Raw genomic sequence first — 24,271 nt, 5'->3', positions numbered from 1 at the left:
TCCACAGACCATCCTGTCACAAAAGGGACAAGCCTCCGGGAAACCCTCTAGTGTGTAATTTCGTGTCAGGAATGCTGAAACACAGTCTCCTGGGGAGACATACAGCCAGGGAAGATAGATGAACGGTTGTAAAACATTTTTGACAAAGAAGTCAACAGCAAGTTTTTTTCAGGTTTTCCTTAATAATTTTATGATTATATTTTTCTAACTATCAGTACTAATTAAAAGTAATTTTGAGGAGGCAAATTTATTTGTAAAGGCTTATCCCACTTAAAATATGAGATGTTTGTCTTCTATTTTCATGAGGGGTTTAACTAAAAATCTAGAGCTATTCTGGATTCTCAAATCAGAATTCCTCATTGCTAATTACAATACCGCGCATGTCCAAAACAGCTGACTGCCATGAACAGCTGGCCAGGGAGGGCTGGCAAGCTGCCCACTGAAAAGCCAGTGTTCTTCAAACAGCCAAGTGGAGGTTCTTAAATCACATGGTCATATCGCTCCTTTTTTTTTTTCTAAAAATACTAACTCATGATAACATTACTCCAGCGCCAGAGTTCATTAACGAAGGAATAAAAAAGTTACTTTCAATCCTGTCTTAAAAAAGGGTGCAATCATTTCCCTTTGGCCAATAGCCCAGCTTCATTCTTAAAAGATTAGGTAGAAAGTAAACCTGCCTGAAACCTGTTTTACATTCCAGTAATGGGATGAAGATGCCTGGAGAAGGAAGTGGCAACCCACTCCAGTATTCTTGCCTGGGAAACCCCACAGACAGAGGAGTTTGGCGGGCTACGGTCCATGGGGTCGCAAAAGAGTCGGACGTGACTTAGCGACTGAACAAGAACAAATGGGGTGAAGGCTGAAAAGGCCTAAGAGAAAGGCAGCACGTGCCGAAGACAGCATCCTGAGGGGCGCCTTCCACGTATTCCTCCAGATGCCCTCATGTGAGCAACTCCCCACGGCCGCCGAGGGGTGGACAGGACGACAGAACACTTGGCTCAGTATTCTGTTTCTTTTTTCATATTTATTTGCCTGTGCCAGTCTTAGTTGCAGCATGGGAACTCTTAGATGTGGCCGGTGGAATCTAGTTCCCCGACTAGGGATCGAACCTGGGGTCCCTGCATTAGGAATGCTGAGGCTTAGCCACTGGACCACCAGGGAAGTCCCTCAGTTCAGTATTCTAAACAGTAATTCTCTTTTCTCTGATTACAGTCTTCTGAGAGCCTCGGCTTTCCTTCTTTTGGAACATGAAGCAGTGAAATTTTAAAAAGGCACCTCCTGTTTTAAAAAAAGGTGAAACTGGGAAGAATGGTTTCACAGACATAGCTCTTCGCTTACTGCTACCCCAAATAACAACCATGGAGCCAAGAATCCAGTGTCTGTGTTAGTAATGAGTCAGTGAAGTGAAGTTGCTCAGTCGTGTCCGACTCTTTGTGACCCTATGGACTACACAGTCCATGGAATTCTCCAGGCCAGAATACTGGAGTTGGTAGCCTTTCCCTTCGCCAGGGGATCTTCGCAACCCAGGGATCGAACCCAGGTCTCCCACATTGCAGGCAGATTCTTTACCAGCTGAGCCACAAGGAAGCCCAGTAATGAGACATTGCCCAATTAAGAGCTTTTATTGGAGTTACTGTGCCCACCTTCAAACCTGCTGGCTGCCTCATCAAAACAATGCGAAGTTGCTACGAGAAAAGAGTAAAGGTGAGCAGGGTGCCTCTTTCTAGGCCCTTATTTACAGAATATCCTGACCCACGGCAATTCAAGTAACTTCCAAGAGACTTTCTTTCAGAATGTAACAGAGTCCTGTACCCAATTCCTTAATCAAGAAGACGGTGGAGGTTGGGGTGGTACAGGTGACTGTGGTTTAAAGTAAAGATCACTATGACGGAAGAATTTTCTAAGTTTAAAGACCTGATAAAGAAAAGCAATAGCACTGAAAGCCTTGAAGTGTTGTAATTTTTAGGGCAGACTCCGTAACGCCAGAGGCGACAGCATCCAGGAATACAGTAGGTATAAGAGAAGGGAGGGAAGGCAGTCAGGGTCAAAGCGAAGGTGTGGAAGCTGAATGGTGCAGGTTATCTTCAGGAAAGAGCAAGCCCGTCAGGACAGCAGGCTGAATGAGGAGAAAGTAGTGGGAGACGAGGCTGAAGAGGCAGGGGCTTCTGAGCGCCAGGCCAAAAGGATCTGCTTTTATTTTTAGCAGGAGAGTATCACGAGCAAAGCCATGCTTCAGGAAGAATGTTCTAGTTGTGATGGATAGAAGTACTGACAGCGGGGAGAATGAAGCAGGGCGCACTTAAGAAACTATTTAGAGGAGTTTGAAGATCTAATTAGTGCCTGGAAAGAGCCAGTGCAGCGGCAACAGCAACAAAGCTCAGCCGCTCAGTCATATTCAGCTCTTTTGCGACCCCATGGACTGTAGCCCACCAGGCTCCTCTGTCTATGGGATTCTCCACGCAAGAATACTGACCACGGCAACTGACCCATGGGGAAAAGTATATAACCATGACGGTTCCTGTCTGCATCACTGGAAGGAAAGGGAATTCATCAGCAGAAAACAGGAAGAGGAACAGATTTCGGAGGGCAGTGCGTGAGTTCCAGTTGGAACATAATGAAATACTCTGGGAGGTTGGAAACTTAAGGCTGGCGATGCTGAGCCATGACTCCCAACCCTTGTAACCCACTCAAGGACTTAGCTCCCCCACTTCCTGCTCAGTCCTGGACCCACTCCAGCTTGGCTTCCAGACCCCAGCTCTGCACAGCGAGACCACCAACAACCACCCTGCTGCCAAAGGTGATGTTCGCTCTCACTTTTCATCCGAATCCCTCAGCAGCAACTGACTCCACTGGCGATTCCTTGAGAGCGTTTTCTCAAGTTTTCCTCCTCCTCTCCCAGTTCCTTTTGCTACTTCTCTGCCCCCTCCAGGCCACAAGACGCTGGAGCTCTGCCAGCTTGGTCCCGGCCCCCATTCTTAATTTACTTGCTCTCACAAGGCAATTCATCCAGCTCCGTGGCCTTATATGCCATCCACAGGCTCTCGATTTATACTTCCTGTCTTGATCTCTTCTTGGAGCTCTAGACTCATATGCAACTGCCTGTCTGAGAGTACTGCTTGGAAGTGAAGCAGGCGTCCCAGCAACACTTGCAAAAGAGCCTGTTCTTCCTACAGTCTCCCTCACCTCCACTCAGGACATCACCACACTCCCTCAAGATTTGGTTGATCCATCTCCCTCCTTCGCCACATCCAATCCATCAACAAAACCTGTTAACTCTATCTCAAAACATGTCCCGAATCCATCCATTTTTGTCCATCACCACTACTGTCATGATGATAAATATCACACTTTGGATAAATACTCATTTTCTTATACTGAATGTAACCTCTGAGTTTGATCATCCATTCAACAAAAAAAATGTATTGTGCCTTAGACACTTAGCAACAATGTTAGGAATAGCAGGAGGAAAATGCTAGGGTTGAGTTATATACGCTCCACAACCTCAAGGAAATTTAGTAAGGGATACAGAAGTAAAGCAACAGTCAGAAACTGATGTCATAGATTAGCGCTCTGCTAATGCCAGCCACACTGAGGATTCTCTAGGAATACAGAGGAGGGGGTGACGCACACACCGAGGACCAACAGCAAAGGCTTCCCGGAGAAGCCAGGACTGAACTGAGTCTTGAGGGAAAGTGTAAGTGAGGAGTCCTGACAGGTAACACTGATGGAGAACACTGCAGATACTTTCCTCTGGACCATTAATGTCACCTTCTCAGCCCACCAAGTGAAAAGGCACAGGCGAGGAGGAGTTTTAAGTTCTGGTCACTCTCCAAACTCTATCAGAAATGGTTAATGGTAATGATCAATGTAAAACAGTATCCAAGTTAGTCTTTTCCATGAAGACATCCATCACACCCACATAGCCATCTCCTCTTATCTCACCTCCTACAGGACTCACGTCCATCAGTGCTGTAACACCTGGCACACTGCCCTGTAACGCCATGAATTCCATACAGGTGTCATCCCTATGGGGCTTCCCAGGTGGCACTAGTGGTAAAGAACCCACTTGCCAATGCAGGAGACGTAAGAGATGCGGGTTTGATCCCTGGGTTGGGAAGATCCCCTGGAGGACGGCAACCCACTCCAGTATTCCTGCCTGGGGAATCCCATGGACAGAGGAGCCTGGCAGGTTATAGACCATAGGGTCGCACAGAGTCAGACAGAACTGAAGTGACTTAGCACACACATCATCTCTACAGTCTCACTGCCGAGATCCTGAAGTGCAAAGATGATGTGTCATCTGCCCTGATCATACGTGTGCACAGAGTCACACATGACACACACTCAGCAAGTCAGGTTACCAAGAACTCTGGCTGCAGAAGGACTAAACATACCTGCTTCTTAAAAGAAGCCCTCATTCTAACTTGGGAGGATTTTATTTATTAAAAAATAAAAGCCTGGCCACACAGTAACTTATCTGATAACAACTTGTTTGCCTCTTGCAATTTCAAAACTCTGAGTCTCTTCATTTCCAAAGTTTAATAATATTTTCAGAAGATCAATTAAGTAGGAAGAATTGAAATGCTTCCCTTTAGGTTTTTACTATACTTTAAATTTTACTCAGTTCAGCAAATGCTATCACAAAATTTAGCATGACAAACCCTGGAACTAAAACTAAAACATTCAACAAATAACACTAGACTCAAAATCTAATAATATTTCCAAAGGGTGAAGCTGCTATTTCATCATTTTATCCACAGGGGTTGAGTTATGAAGGCAGAATAAAAACAAAAAAAGCATCACATTAACAAATAAATCCATGGAATGTTGCAAGAAGTATATTAAATCCGTGCATGTACAGAAGTCAACTAAATCAGACCCACAGATGCAAACTTAACAGATTGGAGCCCTGGATAAATGTCTCCATAAACACAATCATCTCAGAGATGGAAGGATACTTTCTTTAAACACTAAACTGCCCCGAGTATCCTGTACCATGCATGTTTCAATGTCATTCTCTGTGCGGGGATGACCCAGAGGGAGGATAAAGGGAGGAGGGAGGTGAGAGGGGGGTTCAGGAGGGGGAACTCATGTACACCTGGGGCGAATTCATGTCAATGTATGGCAAAACCAACCAATATAATATTGTAAAATAAAAAAAAATTTTTTAAAAAACACTAAACTGCTTCCCCAGGACAAACCCAGGTTAAAAACCTAACACAATGATTCTAGAAGGCAAAATACCATTCAAAATGTAAGGTGCAAGATCAACTCTAACTCTTTTTCCACATTTCAAAATATTTAGGGGCAATTTTTTTGTATTGACCAGCAATACCTTTTGTATTAAACACAGCAGAAGAGTGTCCCTTCGTTATGACTGATGGATAGGAAAGATATTACAAGATCTCTCTCATGAAAGACCAACTACTATCCACTCTTATCTAATCTTTTGTAATCTTTTAAGCATTCTGCAGTTCTGAAGATGTGTACCCTTACTGGTTTGGTAAGTTTGTGGCTGAGAGGGTAGAAGTTGGATAAAGTTCTTGGGCTTCCCTTGTTGCTCAAATGGTAAAGAATCCGCCCACATTGCAGGAGACCTGGGTTCAATCCCTGGGTTGGGAAGATCCCCTGGAGAAGGGAAAGGCTACCCACTCCAGTATTCTGGCCTGGAGAATTCCATGGACTGTATAGTCCACGGGGTCGCAAAGAGTTGGACACGACTAACAGACTTTCACTCTCAAGGGCGAGAACAGCTGGCCCACGTGTTTGAGATAATTTTCTCAAAACTCTTAGAAGCCCTGTTGTCATTTGCCCCTTACACAGATCCTGCGGAGGGGGTACGTTACAGAATAAGACATCTTTATTACGCAGAATGAGAGCCAGCAATAACCAATAGCAGAACTCAAGAGAACAACAGAACTACAACATCTACAATGGCAGTAGAGAAGAAAACTTAGAATGCGAGTGTTAGAGACAGCTTCAAGAGGCCAGGTAAATAAGGACTGATTTGTCAATGGGTATAGTTACTTAAAGAGTTAAGAAGAAAAATACAGGTTAAATATTTAAAGTGCATCATGGATTTGGTCTCCATGGAAGTCTTAATATGACACAACCTGTAGACCATCTTTCTCTGGCAGCCTCAGTTGAACTTTGGTGTGTCATGCATCTTGTCCATTCACAAGCAACCTGTTAGAATGATCTACCTTGTTGACTACTAGCTATTTTTGTATTTCTACAAACATTCTTGCTGGGATACGGTTAATCTATTTGGAAACAGCTTGATCTCTTTGATGCTTGCTTTTATGATTAGTTAAGCAGGTCTGGAACGGGGCTCAGTCAAGGGCTAACTGTTGAGGGAAGCTTTCCCAAGGAATTTCCCCAGGAATTTTGAGTCTCTGGCTGATGGGCACTCCTAACTAATCCTATTGGGTGCTAGTCCCCTCCTCCTCCTCCCTGGGTCGTTTGCTCATGTGAATGACCGGTCCCCTGCTGAACTTTCCGGGAGCCCTCTGCAGATTCTCGGTATTCCTGCTGTCTGGTTCTGAGCCCTGTAAACTACGGCTCTTGGGTTTCCAGATGCTCAGCTCCACTCTTCAACTCAGAGAGTCTGCCAGACTCTACCTGGGTTTCCTTCCTGCACACAGTCTGGAAACTCTCCTGGCAGAATGCTGGGGCCACCATAGGGCTTGTCTCCTACTGATCAAGATCACTTCTCCTCTCTGCCCAAAGTAAAGTGTCCCAACGAGTGTTATTTCATTTATTGTGTCTGGTTTTTGGCTGGGTCGGGGGAGAGTCAGTCTGGTTCCATGTTCTTCCACCTGGGGAGGACCCTTTACATAAAAGCACTGCCTGAGGGGACACTCTGCATCCCATCTATTTCCCATTCAGCATCCAAACCACCCTCCACACAGAACCTCAGGGACTAGTTACTGCCTTCCTGCCCGTCTCCACGAGACCTCCTCTGGTTCCAGAGTTACCTTCACCTTGGAGAACGCCACTGGTTACTTCTTGTCCTATTCTCAGCAAAGCCAGGCCTGTGGCAAGTCTGCCCAGCACAATCCCCTCAACTCTCTGAAATGGAAAAACAGGCATACCTGTAACCATGACCCGTCCAGTGGACAGTCATTTCTCGAAGCTCAGAAGTTTGGTGGGTTATTCTCTAGAACGTAATGTAAGCTGGTCAAATACTATTAAAGACAGGCCCTAACATCTCAAATCTGTCATTCTTTGCCTTAAAGATTTTTCTAAAGTTAGTTTAGTCTGCATAATTTCAGATGTGCAGATGACACCACCAGTATGGCAGAAAGCAAAGAGGAACTGAAGAGCCTCTTTTCTAAACTTAGTCTGCATAACCTCAGTTATGCAGATGACACCGCCCTTATGGCAGAAAGTGAAGGGGAACTAAAGAGCCTCTTGAGGAAAGTGAAAGAGGAAAGTGAAAAAGCTGGCTTAAAAATCAACATTCAGATGGGCATCCAGTCCCATCACTTCATGGCAAATAGATGGGGAAACAATGTAAACAGTGACAGACTTTATTTTCTTGGGCTCCAAAATTTCTGCAGATGGTGACTGCAGCCATGAAATTAAAAGACACTTGTTCCTTGGAAGACAAGCTATGACAAACTTATATAGCATATTAAAAAGCAGAGACATTACTTTGCTGACAAAAGGCCAGCTAGTCAAAGCTATGGTTTTCCCAGTAGTCATGTATGAATGTGAGAGCTGGATTATAAAGACGGCTGAGTGCAGAAGAACTGATGCATTTAAACTGTGGTGTTAGAGAAGACTCTTGAGAGTCCCTTGGACTGAGGAGATCAAACCAGTCAACCCTAAAGAAAATAAACCCTGAATATTCATTGAAAGGACTGATGCTGAAGCTTCCATACTTTGGCCATCTGATGCAAAGAGCCAACTCATCGGAAAAAAACCCTGATGCTGGGGAAGATTGAAAGCAAGAGGAGAAGGGAACGACAGAGGATGAGAAGGTTGGATGGCATCACCGACTCAATGGACATGAGTTTGAGCAGGCTCCGGGTGAAGGACAGGAAGGCCTGGCGTGCTGCAGTCCACGGGGCTGCAAAGAGTCAGACACTGGGTGACTGAACAACAACAACAAGTGTCTACAGTCCACACCAACAGCAGCAACAACAGCACAGACACAAAGAGAGCACAGCTCCTCAGCATTAGCTGTGACACCAAAGCAAAAGGAACCACGACTTTTTCAGAATACGCCTGGGCGCTCAACCTTACGGACCGAAGCCACGCCCCCCACTCACAAGAGACAGCTTATAAGGAATGACAATTAAGTTTCAAAGCCTAAATGAATTAGTGAAAAATGCTTCTAGAGTTCAGTATGCCCCAGAGCAGATTTCAAGTCCAATGGAAGACTGTGTTAAAATTATGAGTCATTTATAATTAAGCTAACTTACTAAAATCACACTGTTCTTTAAGATGCAGCTATTTTCAGAGAAATTCTGATGGTATGCTACAAACTGAAGGGGAAAACAAAGGATCTAGAACTCTGGAAGTAAAAACTATTTTAATTAGATCACTAGCTTATGTATGATTTTAATGTAATTATTATGAAAGAATCTCAATAATCATTCAAAGGAATATTATGGCAGTACTGAAAAGATCACAAACTTAGGGAGGTCGAAAGTCTACATTTCCATTTAGCGCCTCTTCTTCATTCTCCTAACTTACGTGCTGTCTCTCTACAGGGAAGGGTGTCACACTCCATCCCCGTGTGCTTGCCTCCTTACTCAGGTCTCAGTTCTCACGTGTCCTCCAGGAAGGGCCCTCCCCACCACTGTCACATTACCCTGTTTTATTTCTTCACTACAACTGTCTGGTCTGACATTATCCTTTTTAAAAATAATGTACACATTTACCATCTATTTCTCCCCACATCTGTGACCACACATGCAAATGTTACTCGCTCACTCGTGTCCAGCTCTTTGCGACTCCATGGACTGTAGCTCACTAGGCTCCTCTGTCCGCGGAATTCTCCAGGCAAGAATACTGGAGTGGGTAGCCATTCTCTTCTCCAGGAGATCGAACCCACGTCTGCTGCATTACAGGCAGATTCTTTACCATCTGAGCCACCTGGGAAGTCAAATGCAAGCTGACTTCCACATCTCAAGTCCATTTCTCTCACTGCTAGCTTAGACAAACCCGTGCAAATGGTCTTATGTTCTTTATTTTGGCTCAATATTAATGCTTCTTACTTGATGAAAAATATATATCCTATTGGTCATGAAAACCTACACAAGGCATCCAGCAGTTAACACTTGTAACGGCTAACTCGTCTTCTGAACCATCTGACGACCCAACTACTGGGAGCAGTACTCGTCTCTGCCTACAGCCATGGCTTATCCACTCTCTGATGTTTTACTGCTGATCAAGGCAGTGTCTAATCCTGCCAATGAAAGCAATCAGTCATACTAATATCACTTCATATGCAGAAGAGTTATTACAAAAGCTATTTATGGGTATTTTCCCCCACAACTACACAGTCGCTTATATGTCACTTTCATCAGACAACCAGCTAAAGCAGGATGTCCTCCTTCCATGCAGAAACACTTAGGGCAATGCATGCTCGTGCTGGAGTAGTAGCCATTTTCTTCTTCAGGGGATCTTCCCAACCCAGGATTGAACCCACATTTCCTGCTGTGTCTCCTGCATTGTGGGCAGATTCTTTACCACTGAGCCACCAGGGAAGTCCACTTAGGGTAAACCACCTATTCAAATGTTTTTCAAGGGTGGATGCACCCCAGGAGTGTTCTAAAGCTCTTTCCGTCTGCCCACACTGAGAATCTGCCACGTAAGCCACATAACTGTTGGGATGGGTCACATTCCTCCTTTCACAGGAGGCAGGAATTTATCCTCTGTGCTGAGAATGCTTATCAAATACATGATGAAATATCATATATCCACTCTCGACTACAGACGCACTGACACCTGGGATGGATTCCGTTGGTTCCAATGCAACAGTCAAAAACAGACCTGGCCTTAACCTTGGCCCCTAGGCAGTCACACGACTTCATGTACTAATAACTCAGTCTCTGTCCCAACTCCCACAGCTGCTGCCCATCCAGTCCCAGTCCCTGATGGGAGTGGAACGAGACAGTGCACTATAAGCACGATTAGCGCTGGAGGTGAAGGAGACATCATCTTTCAGTCCCCCGCTCTCCATCTTCATCGAGTTGTCTGACCCAGAGTTTCTGTAAAGCTATGTAGTGGGCAAACACTGTAACGCCCTCACTTCATATAGCCTTATATTATTACATGTTATCTCCTCCAGAGCCAGAAAAGAAAAATCACTAGTTTAGTTTGTAGGGCTGCTTGTTAAAGAGAAAGGAGGTTTATTTCTAAGAGACTCTTCCCTTGTGGACCACATAGGTTTAATTTGGGGTTTTGGAAAATTTTTTCAATGATATACTACAGGATACCAACTCACAGAATTTTAATATATATTACACACAAACTGGTTCTGTAAGCAAGTAAGTTGTGAAGCAGTGAGTCAAACATATTTCTCTATCATAAGAATTCTCAGAGCCCTTAACACACTGACACGCACTGCGTATAATACAACATGCACATGTACTACAAAGTTAAACGGGGCAGATACAGGGTAAAGTGTTTCTGGAACTTATTTGATTATCAAAATAGTGCACATATAGTCCTTAAGTCAAACAGTGCCCACAAGGATTCATGACAAAGCAGATCAGGGCCTCGCTCAGTGCTCCCCATCTTCTGCCTTTTTTTTTTTTAAACCACATCAGCCAGCATGCAGGGTCTTAGTTCCCAGACCAGGGATCAAACTCATGCCCCCTGCCCTGGAAGAGCAGACTCTTAACCACCGGACAGTAAGGGAAGTCCCCGCCCTGCTTGTTTGAAAGCAGCTACACTCAGTTCTTCCGGTATTTACCTTTTTCCTAAATAAAATGTCAACACTGATATTTATTCATTTTTTCCCATTTTAAACATTGCTTACTGATTTCCTGCTGTGGAAGCTGAGGATTAGCTTCCTTAAACCCCTCGCATCCCTCCACACAAACACACCTCCACTGCATCTTCCCAATAACCTACAATTCTGGCTTGAATCCATATGCCACATTTAATTATTTTCAGAATATATATATAATCTATAACTGAGCCATGTATTATATTATTTCTTTTCTTGTAAAACTGCATTTTCTTAGTGTTAAAAGTCACCTTATTTGCTTGGTTTTTTATAAAACATTCCTATCACTAATACATAATCAAACTCTCCAATCAGAGCTTATAAAACCCAGCTCAACATCCTCAAGCACACTAGACAGCCTCCCCTGGAAAACACTGCTCCTGGAATCCTTTGGGGGCTCTTCCTGCTTCCGTCTGGGCTGCTCTCCAGACCCACTGAAGCTTCTCTTCACCATCATCCTAGGAATTTTGTTTCTCTCCCAAACTGGACAGATCCACTAAGAGCAGCTCGTCTCTATTCCACACTCCATCTTCCTTCTCACTGGTTTATTCCCTCTTTTGTAAAGCTCCTCCAGCCACTTCCTGATAAAGTCTGCACATGAGCTAAACTGGAGCCCTTGTATGCCTGGAAGTTACTATTTCTTCACACTGGCTGAAACTTCGGCTAAGTAAATAAAGTGAAAGTGAAAGTTGCTCAGTCGTATCCAACTCCTTGTGACCCCATGGACTATACAGTCCATGGGACTCTCCAGGCCAGAATACTGGAGTGGGTAGCCGTTCCCTCTCCAGAGGATCTTCCCAACCCAGGAATCAAACCCAGGTCTCTCGCCTTGCAAGTGGATTCTTTACCTGCTGAGCCACAAGGGAAGCCCAAGAATACTGGAGTGGGTAGCCTATTCCTTCTCCAGAGGATCTTCCTGGTCCAGGAATCAAACTATGGTAAGTAAATACACAGTAAAAATAATTTTCTACTTACGGAGTTGCTGCTGCAAAGCTGCAGTTCCTTAGGACCTTTATGAAGGCTTTCATGATTTTTTACTCTGTAGTGAAATGTACAAAAGTACATACTGCAGATGGCTCTCTGCCCACTCATTATGTCCTTGGTGGACCCTTTCCAACTCAGTCACATCCTTCAGTTCTGAACAATCTTCTTGTACTACTTCTTTAGTGAATTTGTCTCCTCTTTTTCTCTTCCCTTTCTCAAGCCCCTAGTATGTAGGACTTAAAAATTAAGTCTCTAATTTTCTAAACATTCTCAGCTTTTCTCAGTCTTTTTGTTCTCTCATGTAAAAGGTTAACATTATCTTTTGTTCTTTTAAATCAACTTTATTTTTTAAATTGTTTGTTTTTGACTGCACTGGGTCTTCGCGGCTGGGTGCAGGTTTTCTCCAGTTGCAGCGAGAAGGGGACTACGCTTCGTTTCAGTGTGTGGGCTTCTCACCGGGGTGGCTTCTCTTGCTGTGGAGGACAGGCTCCAGGTGCACAGGCTTCAGTAGTGTGACTCCCCAGTTCTAGAGTGCGGGCTCAGTAGTTGTGGCCCGGGCTTGGTTGCTCCGTGGCATGTGGGATCTTCCTGTACCAGGGACTAAACCCGTGTCCCCTGCATTGACAGGTGGGTTCTTATCCGTTGTACCACCAAGGAAGCCCTAACATCGTCTTTTAATGCTCCACTTAAAGCCTTCTACTTCTGCAATCATGTATTTGATGCCCAAGAGCTTTCTTGCTCTCTAATTATCCCTTCTCTAGAGCATCCTATTTGTGTCTCATAAATGCAAAATAGTCTCCTGTAAGATACACCTGCGGTTATTAATTAGTTTTTGTTAAGTTTTCTTCTGCTCCCATCATAGTGTCCCATTCCTCCGTGGGTCTTTAAAAATAATTACTAGTTTATTTTTTACTTATTTTGGCGCTGTTCACTTTGGAACCTTTCTTCAGTTGGGTATTGCTCCTTAGCTGTGCATTCATACTTAAGAGTGAAGCACACCCGGCTGATGAGAAGCACGTACAGAGGTGCAGGGCTCATCATCAGGGGGCACTAGGATGCAGGCCCAGCTGTTTCACCAGAAGACTCCCCAGTGTCCATCCCTGCAGGTGCTTTCTTGCAGGCGGGTCAGTTTCTCAGAGGACCTCTCCAATACTCTGCCCAGGGGAGACAAGTCTGACTGCCAGGGTTCTGGGAGTCACCAGAAAGAGGCCTAGTGATGTAATCTTTTAAGAAGTCTTTCAAATGCTAGTCAAGAAAAGTTTTACAACAGGATAGAGGAAAGTGAATGGCTTGCCCAAGAGTACCGATTCAGGAGCCGATGAAGCCAGGACTGGGGTCTTCTGACTCAGTGCTCTCTTTCTACAATACCACCCCAGATCTAAAATGATACTTCAGTTATGGGACACATGTTAAGACTTGCCCAGTACACTCTGGCTTTTACTTACAGATGAGACTGTTCTCCAACACTTAGTTTTCATTTTGCAACATATAAACTATAATGTACTAATCATATATCTAATATATCTAAGTCGCTGGGTGCGAGTGAAGAAAAGAACAACAAATAAAATTTCGGTGTTCCAACTCTTATTATCCGTCTCGAGCTCTCACGCGCCCAGTGAAAACGGGCACCATGGCGACTACTATAACAGGGCACCCGCTGCATCTGGTAGCGACTGTCTCACTGAATCCTCACCACAGCTCCAGGAGGGGGGACACTGTCACCTTCACTGTAAGCTACACACGTTGAGGCCAAGAGATTAAATAACTTTCCCAAGGTATCACAGACAGTATGTGACAAAGCCGAGCCCCTTTCCACAGCCAGCACTCAGGTTCTTTCTCCTCCTGCTCTAGAGGAAAGACAAGAAAAGGAGGCAAAGGGAAAAGGCCACCCAGGATCTGCCGCTTGGAGAACACGAGGTCAGGGGTTCTCCTCTCCTGGGAAGTTCTGAATGTTGCACTGCTCCCTCCACCGTTTATCCCATGCTCAGCTTTTCAGAGCTCATCTCCATAAAACAGCAACAGATAGTGATACCAACAAAACAAAAGAAAACCAAGCAAAACATGTTTGGGAAAGCTTATTAAGGAGCTTTACTCGAAACCCCTGTCTTTTATCACTCCAAACTTATAAAGAGTAGCATGTAAGGTACTGTGGGGAACTTTGAGATTGCAAATGAATATTGGGGCCAATTTTCCAAACTCACCTCTTATTTTTCTTGTAATTTTCCAGTTGTTGGGACTGCATATGTTTGTATCTCTCTAATTCACACTGTCCACATAAATCCTCCAGATTCAGCAGGTGGTTTTCTACCTCCTCAAAACTAGCCTCTAAATGAGCTGAAAGTATACAAGGTCAAAAGAAGAAATAAACATCAAAAATCAGAAACCTTGATCATGGAGAAAAGAAAAAGTGTCTAAAAGTTAAAAGTTTTAACTGTTGAGATTATTTTGCAGTTATTTAAAATTTTTATTAAACTTTTCTTGAAGCAAAATAAAATGTACCAACATTAAAATATATTTAAAATTATGTTTTTTGAGTTTATTTTTATATCTCGAAAATTTTTAAGATACAACTTCCCAAAATACTTTACACTTCATTAACCAGGATAGGGAAACAGAGTACCTTGATCAAGCTGATGTTGATATCCTAATGATCTCATATGCCACACATGAATAATCAATTTCCAAATAATAAGAATAAATCAAAATATAATTAACACAAATTATGCCAAACATAATTTAATATTTGAGATTTCAAGTTACTTTAGCACTGTTTTGCCTTGAACGTGATATACATAAATCTCCAAGGCACTGAACACACACTCAGGAAGCATCGCTCACTATCCACTGGTCTTTCAACCACTCCACTTTGCCTCTAGGCCACAGAACTCGGCAGATGGAGATCCTCTGTCAAATCCTTCATTTAAAACAGTGAAGTCACAGCCTGCAGAAATTATTTCAGTGCCCTGCCCAAGGTCACCTAACTAGGGGTGAGCAATCAGGGATCAAAACTGAGTCTCTCTTTCACACAATGATTTCCAGTTGATAGGTGCTTAAATAAACCAAGATTTCACGGTTGTAGGGGTGAGGACCGGTTAGACAACAGAAAAGTTTTAGAGGTCAAAGGGTTTAGACCTCAGACAGCATCATGGCCGTCTACCAGGCACTCACCATACGTCCCAGACGCTGGGACACAAAGGTGAAAAAGAGAAACCTTGTGCTCAGAGAGCTCAAAGTGAAGGGGAGGCATGTTTCAGAGACAACACAGCCTGACAGAGGGTGAGGGCCTGTGCAAACTCAAAGGAGAGGCATCTGACATAGGCAAGTGAGCATGAGACTCAGCAAGAACGTGTGTCATGGGGGTCGGGGCGGGGAGAGCAAGCTGACCGTGCTGCTTTCCAGCCTCAGTTTCACTCAAACAGCTAAGATTCAAGGGCGCTGGGTCTAATTCCTTCCCTTAGCCGCTAGATCGCCATGTGACTTTCTAAGTTAGTTTCTATAGCACCAACATAAGGAGCAAGTTTCGAATTCCATGGACAGAGGAGCCTGGTGGGCTACGGTCCATGGGATCGCAGAGAGCCGGACATGACCGAGCGACCAACACTTTCACTTTTTCTTTTCCGGAATTTCAACTTGCAGTTTTAGGTTTACTAAGATGCAAATTTTGCCTGTTTTAAATGAATTTATTTGACCCGCAGATATTAAATCCAGAAACATACACATTTAAAATAATTTTTTAGCCACATGGTATGGCATGTGGGACCTTAGTTCCCCAGTGAGAGTCACTTAGTCGTGTCCGACTCTGCGATCCCATGGACTGTACAGTCCATGGAATTTTCCAGGCCAGGATACTGGAGTGGGGAGCCTTTCCCTTATCCAGGGGATCTTCCTACCCCAGGGGTCAAACCCAGGTCTCCTACATTGCAGGTGGATTCTTTACCAGTTGAGCCACAAGGGAAGCCCTTAAACTTTGAGGGAAAGTGAAGTTCCCTTCGCCCGGTTCCCCAAACAAAGATCAAACCTGCACCCCCTGCATTGAAAGGCAGAGTCTTAATCACTGGACTACCAGGGAACTCCCCACATTTTTTAATATCCTAAATTTTAACTCAACTAAATATCTGTGCTTTTGTACTTGGTAGAGTCTACAGCTTAAAAAGACATGGATTTAGGAGGAAAAATTAAATTTTACTGAAAAGTTAAAACGTGGCAAGTAGTTTAGCACTCCTCTTCAAGAACATTTTAGGTAATGACTTTTATCATAATTGATATATCACTGTAGATCAGTGTAAGTCTGGAAAAGACTGATAATGCAGTTCATAACAGTTTTGAATCTATCTTCAGAGGTCGTATACAACAGCTATTACCTGTGACTATGGAAAGCCTAACCTGAAACAATTAGCAAAAATCTAAGTTTTAATCAATGAAAAGTTACATCTAAGATTTTCAGTAATGTCATCAGTGGTACCCGAGGAGTATATATATGAAAAGGGAAATAGGAAAAATGGTGTTAATGTATTAGCTGCTATACAGATTATTTTTTGTTATTAAATGGAAAAACGAGTGGGAGCCTCAGCCTGGGAGCTTGTGCTAACTGGCCCTGAAGGAGGAGTGTTCAGTTCACTCTGTTAGAACTAGTTTGACAGGGTCTTACAAGACGATCATAGCTAACAGGATTATTTAAAGGCTATTTCACTTTGATTAGTGATAAGAACTAGAATAATTACATTTAATACGGAATCCATTTAGCTCTAAGCTACTTGGTTCCTTCAGCATCACGCATGTTATGTTCAGCATACAGGGGGCTGGGAAACAGAGAGGCTTTGACGTATAGGCCAGCAGTGTGTCCTGGTGCTGGACGGCAACCTGAGACTTAAAGTGCTCGGGAGAGTCCGGGGTCATGCTATGGCTCCTGCCCAACTCCCAGTTCTCCTCTTTCGAAGTTTCAAAGGCTCCTGAGGACTTACAGTTTAACTCCCTACCCGAGCATTCAGGGACCTCTCACTCCCTGCTCAGAGACTACCTTTCCAGCCTCACCACCACCCTCCTTCACGACCGCTCATCACTCCAAGGAGGGTCCCGCGTGTGCTTGCCTGTCCTGAGGGGTCTTTGCTTTCCCCCTCCCCAACCCCACATCTCCCTGGCAGCTTCAGGTCAGAGCTTGCTATCCCTCATCTGTGCTTCCACTGACCTAGGAACCCTGCCCAGGACTGACACTCTGACATTATGCCACTATTTTGTACTCTTATCTTTCTCAGCATTCTATAAATACCTTAAGGGTAAAGACTGTATCTTTGCAACATCCAGTCCCCCTCACTTCATGGCAAATAGATGGGGACAAAGTGGAAGCAGTGACAGGTTTCATTTTCTTGGGCTCCAAAGTCACTGCAGATGGTGACTGCAGCCACGAAATTAAAAGATGCTTGTTCCTTGGAAGAAAAGCTATGACAAACCTAGACGGTATATTAAAAAAGCAGACATTACTTTGCCAAAAAAAGGTCCATCTAGCCAAAGCTATGGTTTTTCCAATAGTCATGTATGGATGTGAGAGTTGGACCAGAAAGAAGCCTGAGTGCCACAGATTTGATGCTTTTGAATTGTGGTGTTGGAGAAGACTCTTGAGAGTCCCTTGGACTGCAAGGACAACCAACCAGTCAATCCTAATGGAAATCAATCCTGAATATTCACCAGAAGGACTGATGCTGAAGCTCCATACTTTGGCTACCTGATGCAAAGAGCTGACTCACTGGAAAAGACTCTGATGCTGGGAAAATTGAGGGCAGCAAGAGAAAGTGGCGACAGAGGATGAGATGGTTGGATGGCATCATCGACTCAATGGACTTGAGTTTGAGCAAGCTCAGGAGACGGTGAAGGACAGGGAAGCCTGACGTGCTGCAGTCCATGGGGTCACAAAGAGTCGGACACAAATTAGTGACTGAACAACAACAAAACATCTGGTCTGCTGAATTCAGTTAAGAAGGATTTCTGGAGAGACAATGATTCTATCATTCTAAAACAAAAAATAATAACCAAGAAAGCAAATCTATGATTCATATTCAGCTGATTTAAATATTAGGAGGTTATGCTAAATTTTGTCAATGAAGGAATTAAACATGGGCAGAGAACTTTGAAAACACTGTTATCAGTATATCAAGTTAGGCCCTGGTGAGTTAAAGCAGAAGCAGCGATGAAACTTTTCCATTTTAACTTTTATCAGGCTTGAGGTCAGAAATTAAATATGTAAGAACTGTGCCAATGAACATGAATTTTCTTCCCTTTTCATATGAAAAACTTTAGAAAATCTCTTTAAATAATAAGCATATATATGGTATGGACTCTGAATATTTTATATTGAATTTCATCTCCCCGTCACACCCTGCTCATCTTCTGCTAGGAAGCAGTCGCAGATTTGAGTAAATCTGGTAACTAGACTTAGAATGCATGTGCACAAAACACTACCAGGCCTCCACGGACACAAAAGTACCTTCGCCAGAAGTTCCAGCCTCACCATTTTGCTCACTGTAACAACAGTCTACGTCTCAGTCCGTGATCGGTGGGGAAGATGGGTGGAATCTGACTGGGAAGGGCCATCTGGGAGAGCCTGACAGCTGTGCAGGAAAGAGCGTCACAAACGCTCGTGTGGAGACCGTCCCAGAGGAAGAGCCGTGCTGTTTGGAATTTTCCTTTGCGCCATTTGTTTCAGATACATACTATGTGTAGTGTAACCACTGACATATGAAGGGTGCAGCAGCACGTTAAAATTCATAACTTCACACTTAATGAGTATTTTCTAGCAAAACTAATTAGCCTCAGAGAACAAAATCTTTGCAAACCCATAGGTCACAGGAGGCCAGGTACTAAAGGACCACCAGAGTCTTCCCATGCTTTTGTCACTCTTCCTGTGATAAGGTAATGATGGCGTGGTAACAAGGAACTTTGAGGCGTGCATTAAAAAGCCATCACGGAACAAATGAGATCTGTGCAGTATATACTAAACCGTGTCGAAAGAGAGCTAATATGTCCCTTGAAGGGTCTAATCTCAGAACGTAACCTGGACCATAAGATAATCTGTTTCATGAAACCGTAAAAACTGTGACATTCTCCTAGCTAGATGCACTCTCAAATTTTGTACAGAGAAAGCAGAACAGTAATGTATCTGGTCAGGTCAGATTGAAAGAAAGAGGCAAGCAAGCTCAGTACCAGGCTGTCATTCTCTTACAGAACTGTGTTATCTAAGAATTAACAGAATCTCTGTTCTAGATGAACGTGTCTTTTTTAAGTAGGTCATACAAAATAAGCAACAGAGAATTCAGAAAAGCTCTTGACATTTTAGACTTTTAAAATAGGAATAGGATTAGACTGCCCTCTAGTGGAAGTTCAGGAGAATTCAATAAATATGTTCCAAACATCTTAGCAGTTTCACAGTAAAATGCACAGAACAAGTGTTGTAAGGAAAACCCCTAGGCCATACTTTCTTCAGTTTAAGTCTGAATTTTGCAATAGGAGCTCATGATCTGAGCCACAGTCAGCCCCATTAGTGACCCGGATAACCACAACGGTGTGGTCACTCATCTAGAGCCAGACATCCTGGAGTGTGAAGCCAAGCAGGCGTTAGGAAGCATTACTACGAACAAAGCTAGTGGATATGATGGAATTCCAGATGAACTATTTCATATCCTAAAAGATGATTCTGTAAAAGTGCTACACTCAAGATCCCAGCAAATTTGGAAAACTCAGCAGTGGCCCGAGGACTAGAAAAGGTCAGTTTTCCTTCTAATCCCAAAGAAGTGCAATGCCAAAGAATGTTCAAACTACTGTACAGTTGCACTCATTTCACACACTAGCAAAGTAATGCTCAAAATCCTTCAACCTAGGCTTCAACAGTGTGTGAACCAAGAACTTCCAGACGTACAAGTTGGATTTTAGAAAAGGCAGAGGAACCAGAGATCAAATTGCCAACATCCGTTGGATCACAGAAAAAGTAAGAGAGTTCCAGAAACACATCTGCCTCTACTTCATTGACTATACTAAAGCCTTTGACTGTGTGGATCACATCAAACTGGAAAATTCTTAAAGAGATGGGAATACCAGACCACCTTACTTGCCTCCTGAGAAACCTGTATGCAGGTCAAGAAACAACAGTTAGAACCCAATATGGATCGATGGACTGGTTCAAAACCGGGAAAAGCGTACGTCAAGGCTGTGTATTGTCGCCCTGCTTGTTTAACTCACATGCAGAGTACACCGCGCAGCTGAGCAACAAGAAAGTGTCGGTGGGTCAGTCGGTAAAGAATCTACCTGCAACGCAGGAGAGCGCCTGCCGTGTAGGAGACCCGGGTTCCATCCCCGGGCCAGGAAGACCCCCCTGGAGAAGGGAACGGCAACCCACTCCAGGATTCCTGCCTGGGAAATCCCATGGACAGAGGGGCCTGGTGGGCTACAGTCCATGGGGTCCCAAGAGTCGAACATGACTTAGCGCTAAACAAAGAAAGTGTACAGAATCTGGAGGACAGTATTCCACTCTATCCTTACACACTATTTCTCAATATACAGAATACTACACTGTTCTCACATTTCACACCAGGGTTTTGTACTCTTAACTACTGGGTTCAGTTCAGTTCAGTTGCTCAGTCATGTCCGACTCTTTGCGACCCCATGAATCACAGCATGCCAGGCCTCCCTGTCCATCACCAACTCCCGGAGTTCACTCAAACTCATGTCCATAGAGTCGGTGATTCCATCCAGCCGTCTAAGTCAAGGCTATGGTTTTTCCAGTGGTCATGTATGGATGTGAGAGTTGAACTGTGAAGAAAGCTGATCGCCGAAGAATTGATGCTTTTGAACTGTGGTGCTGGAGAAGACTCTTGAGAGTCCCTTGGACTGCAAGGAGATCCAACCAGTCTATTCTAAAGGAGATCAATCCTGGGTGTTCATTGGAAGGACTGATGCTGGAGCTGAAACTGCAATACTTTGGCCACCTCATGCGACGAGTTGACTCACTGGAAAAGACTCTGATGCTGGGAAAGGTTGGGGGCGGGAGGAGAAGGGGACGACAGAGAATGAGATGGCATCACCGATTCTACATAGGACAAGCTAAATTGTGTAACATCCATCCAAATCCTCCCGTCAAAGACAATGGTTTTGTAAATCTGCAAAGGCCAGAGAGACTCCCAGGAGAAAGTGAGCATCCTGGTGGCAGCTGCCTGGTCTTGTCCACTGCTGTGTCCCCTGAGCCCGCAAATGGTGCATGGGACTCACAGACACCTAACACGTACCAGGCACCCCTTCCCTCACTAGGGGCCCTCCAGCTACCCTGTGAAGCAAGTTCTCTCATCTTCAATCCTAAAAGCAAAGAAACTAAAGCTTAGAGAAGTCAGGAAGCCTGCATGGAGTCTCACAGTCAGGAAGCTGGGGAACTGCAGTCCAAACCCAGATCTGAAAGTCAGTTCACAGCCCTTCTTTCCCAATTCCCAGCATACCTTTATTTATTACCTTTTTTAAACGACAAGCCTCACCAGTGATTATCTATTACACAGGCTTTGTAAGTTGGATGGATCACATCCCATTAAAAATACAACATGAGTGGATTATCTGTTCTTACTTAATTCCTGAGGGAGCATGTAATCAGGAGCCATATTTATTAAGCCACAGGATAACACAGCTAAAAGCATCATCAAAGGTCCAGATTGCTCACATCATATTAATCCCGTATTCGTTAACAAGGGCAGACCCACTAGAGAGCAAGGCAAGACTAAAAGAGTTAACTGGCCTAGGAATACAGGGACTGAATGGATATGGTATTAGATTTGACAGTGAAAGGGTAAAAAGTTCAGAGAAGTTAAGAGAATCCAGTGACTATGTATAGATTAGTTACTCTTTTCTTCTAAGTATTTTTATTTTTCATTATTGCTTGACTAAGCCTTGTAATACCATATCAAACTAATGAGGTAATTACAAAGATCATTCTGAGGCTACCCCCCAAAAGGGAAGCTATCAGGGTTTCCCTGGTGGCTCAGTTGGTAAAAAATCTGCCTGCAATGCAGGAGACCCTGGTTTGATTCCCGGGTCAGGAAGATTTGTTGGAGAAGGGACAGGCTACCCACTCCAGTATTCTTGGGCTTCCCTGGTGGCTGAGCTGGCAAAGAATCCGCCCACAATGCGGGAGATCTGGGTTCCATCCCTGGGTTGGGAAGATCCCCTGGAGATGGGAAAGGCTACCCACCCCTGTATTCTGGCTCGAATTCCATGAACTGTATAGTCCATGGGGTCGCAGAGTCAGACACAACTGAGCGACTTTCACTTCATCCCCAAAATGAAGAAATCCACAGTTTATAGGCAAGCATTAAAACCAAATAATTCAAATTTCTAAGAATGGTGCATACTCTCATTAAAATAAATTCATGAAATACGTTAATAATATAGATATGTATTTATACAAGCCAGCAAATTTGGCTTCCAAATGCTTCCCTCGGGCAACGGCAACAGCAGAAATAAACAAATGGGTCTAGATCAAACTATAAAGGTATTTGTACAGCAAAGGAAACCATCAACAAAATGAAATGGCAACCTCCTGAATAGGAAAAGATACTGCAAATGATATCTCTGATAAGGAGTTAATATCCAAAATCAATAAAGAACTCACACAACTCAACAACAAAACAAACAAACAAAAAAACCAATCTGATTTAAAAAATAGGCAAAGGACCTGAATAAACATTTTTCCAAGGACCTGAAAAAACAGATACATGAAGAGATGCTCGACGTGGCTAATCATCAGGGAAATGCAAATCAAAACCACAGTATCACCTCACACCTGCCAGAATGGCTATTACCAAAAGACAGCAAGCGCTGGCAAGGGGAGCCCTCGGGCACTGTTGCTGGGAATGTGATTTGGTATAGCCCCTGCTACGGAGAACAATATGGAAGTTCCTTAAAAAATCAAAAATAGATCCAGCTACTCTACTCCTTGGTATTTATCCAAAGAAAATGAAAACACTAATGAGGAAAGATATACATGCCCCTCCACGTTCACTGCAGCATTTTAGTTACAACAGCCAAAGTGTGGAAGTAACCTAAATGTCCATCGACAGAGGAATGGATAAAAAAGATGTGGTACATACACACAATGGAATATTACTCAGCCACACACAGAAAATGAAATAATGCCGTTCACAACAACATGGATAGACCGAGGGGGTAATCTGTTATGTGGAATAACTGAGAAAGACAAATACCATGATTTCCTTTGTATATGGAATCTAAAGAACAAAACAAGTGAATGAACAAAACAGAGAAAGACTCACAGACAGAGAACAAAGCGGTGGTCGCCAGAGGGGAGGGTGGTGGGGTAGCTGGATGAAGCTGGTGAGGGAGACAAAGAGGCACAAACTTCCAATCAGAGAGTGGCCCATGGGATGTAATTTACAGTAAAAGGAATGTCAATAATATTATAATACTGTGGATGGTGGCAGATGGCTACTAGACTTAAAATGGTGATCAATTCATCACGTATACAAAGGGTGAAGAAAGTGAAAGTTGCTCAGTCATGTCGGACTCTTTGCGACCCCACGGGATAGACAGTCCATGGAATTCTCTAGGCCAGAAAGCTGGAGTGGGTAGCCTTTCCCTTCTCCAGGAGATCTTCCCAACCCAGGGATCAAGCCCAGGTCTCCAGCATTGCAGGTGTATTCTTTACCAGCTGAGCCACCAGGGAAGCCCAAGAATACTGGAGTGGGTAGCCAATCCCTTCTCCAGGGGATCTTCCCGACCCGGGAATTGAACCGGGGTCAATCACTGTAAAACACAATGCACACACAGTGTGTATAAGTGTACACTATGTTGTACACCTGAAACTAATATAAGATTGTAGGTCAACCATATTTCAATGAAAAATAAGAATTAAATTATTTGGAAGTGACTGTCAAGACTGATACTTCAGCCTTAATTTAATTTGCTTTAATTTAGCTTTAATTTGCCTTTGGTGGTCGATGTTCTCAGATTAGTAAAGACAGAACTCAAGTGGGCATTTGGGAAACCCATCGCATTCATTTACAAAGTAAGAATGCAGTTTCTGAAGACGGTATCACATCACTAAACATCACTTCTTCGGGATAGTAGAATCCTAACTGAGAAGGAAAATACACTATATTCTGTCTTAAGTAGAATCAACTATGAGCATAACCAGAACGGAGACCAAATGCATTTAATCAGCAGAAAGGCACCAAACAAACAACATTTACAAACAGAACTTACTCTCAGCTGTAAAGAAGGGGGGCAGTGTCAGAGGGGCTGTCTCTGCAAAGAGATACACAACCAGTGAAAAACAAA

General features: G+C 43.7%; 1 protein-coding gene across 2 annotated transcripts in view; it reads right to left on the bottom strand.

Annotated features, from left to right (window-relative positions):
- The window catches only part of DTNBP1 (dystrobrevin binding protein 1), a 99,544-nt gene that overhangs the window by 46,825 nt on the left and 28,448 nt on the right, over nucleotides 1–24,271 (bottom strand). The window contains exon 6 of one of the 2 annotated variants that reach the window (XM_088831409.1): nucleotides 14,152–14,284. The exons of the other annotated variant lie outside the window; for it this stretch is intronic. Within the exon in view, the coding sequence (XP_088687535.1) occupies nucleotides 14,152–14,284 (133 nt within the window). The remainder of the gene's footprint in view (nucleotides 1–14,151; nucleotides 14,285–24,271) is intronic. 2 annotated transcript variants of the gene reach the window in all.

The sequence above is a fragment of the Moschus berezovskii genome, chromosome 23 (assembly GCF_049115385.1).
Source record: "Moschus berezovskii isolate FMDL1 chromosome 23, NW_MosBer_1.0, whole genome shotgun sequence".
NCBI classification, from domain to species: Eukaryota; Metazoa; Chordata; class Mammalia; order Artiodactyla; family Moschidae; genus Moschus; species Moschus berezovskii.
Note: the sequence above shows the minus strand (reverse complement) of the source record. Positions and strands in the feature narration are given on the sequence as shown.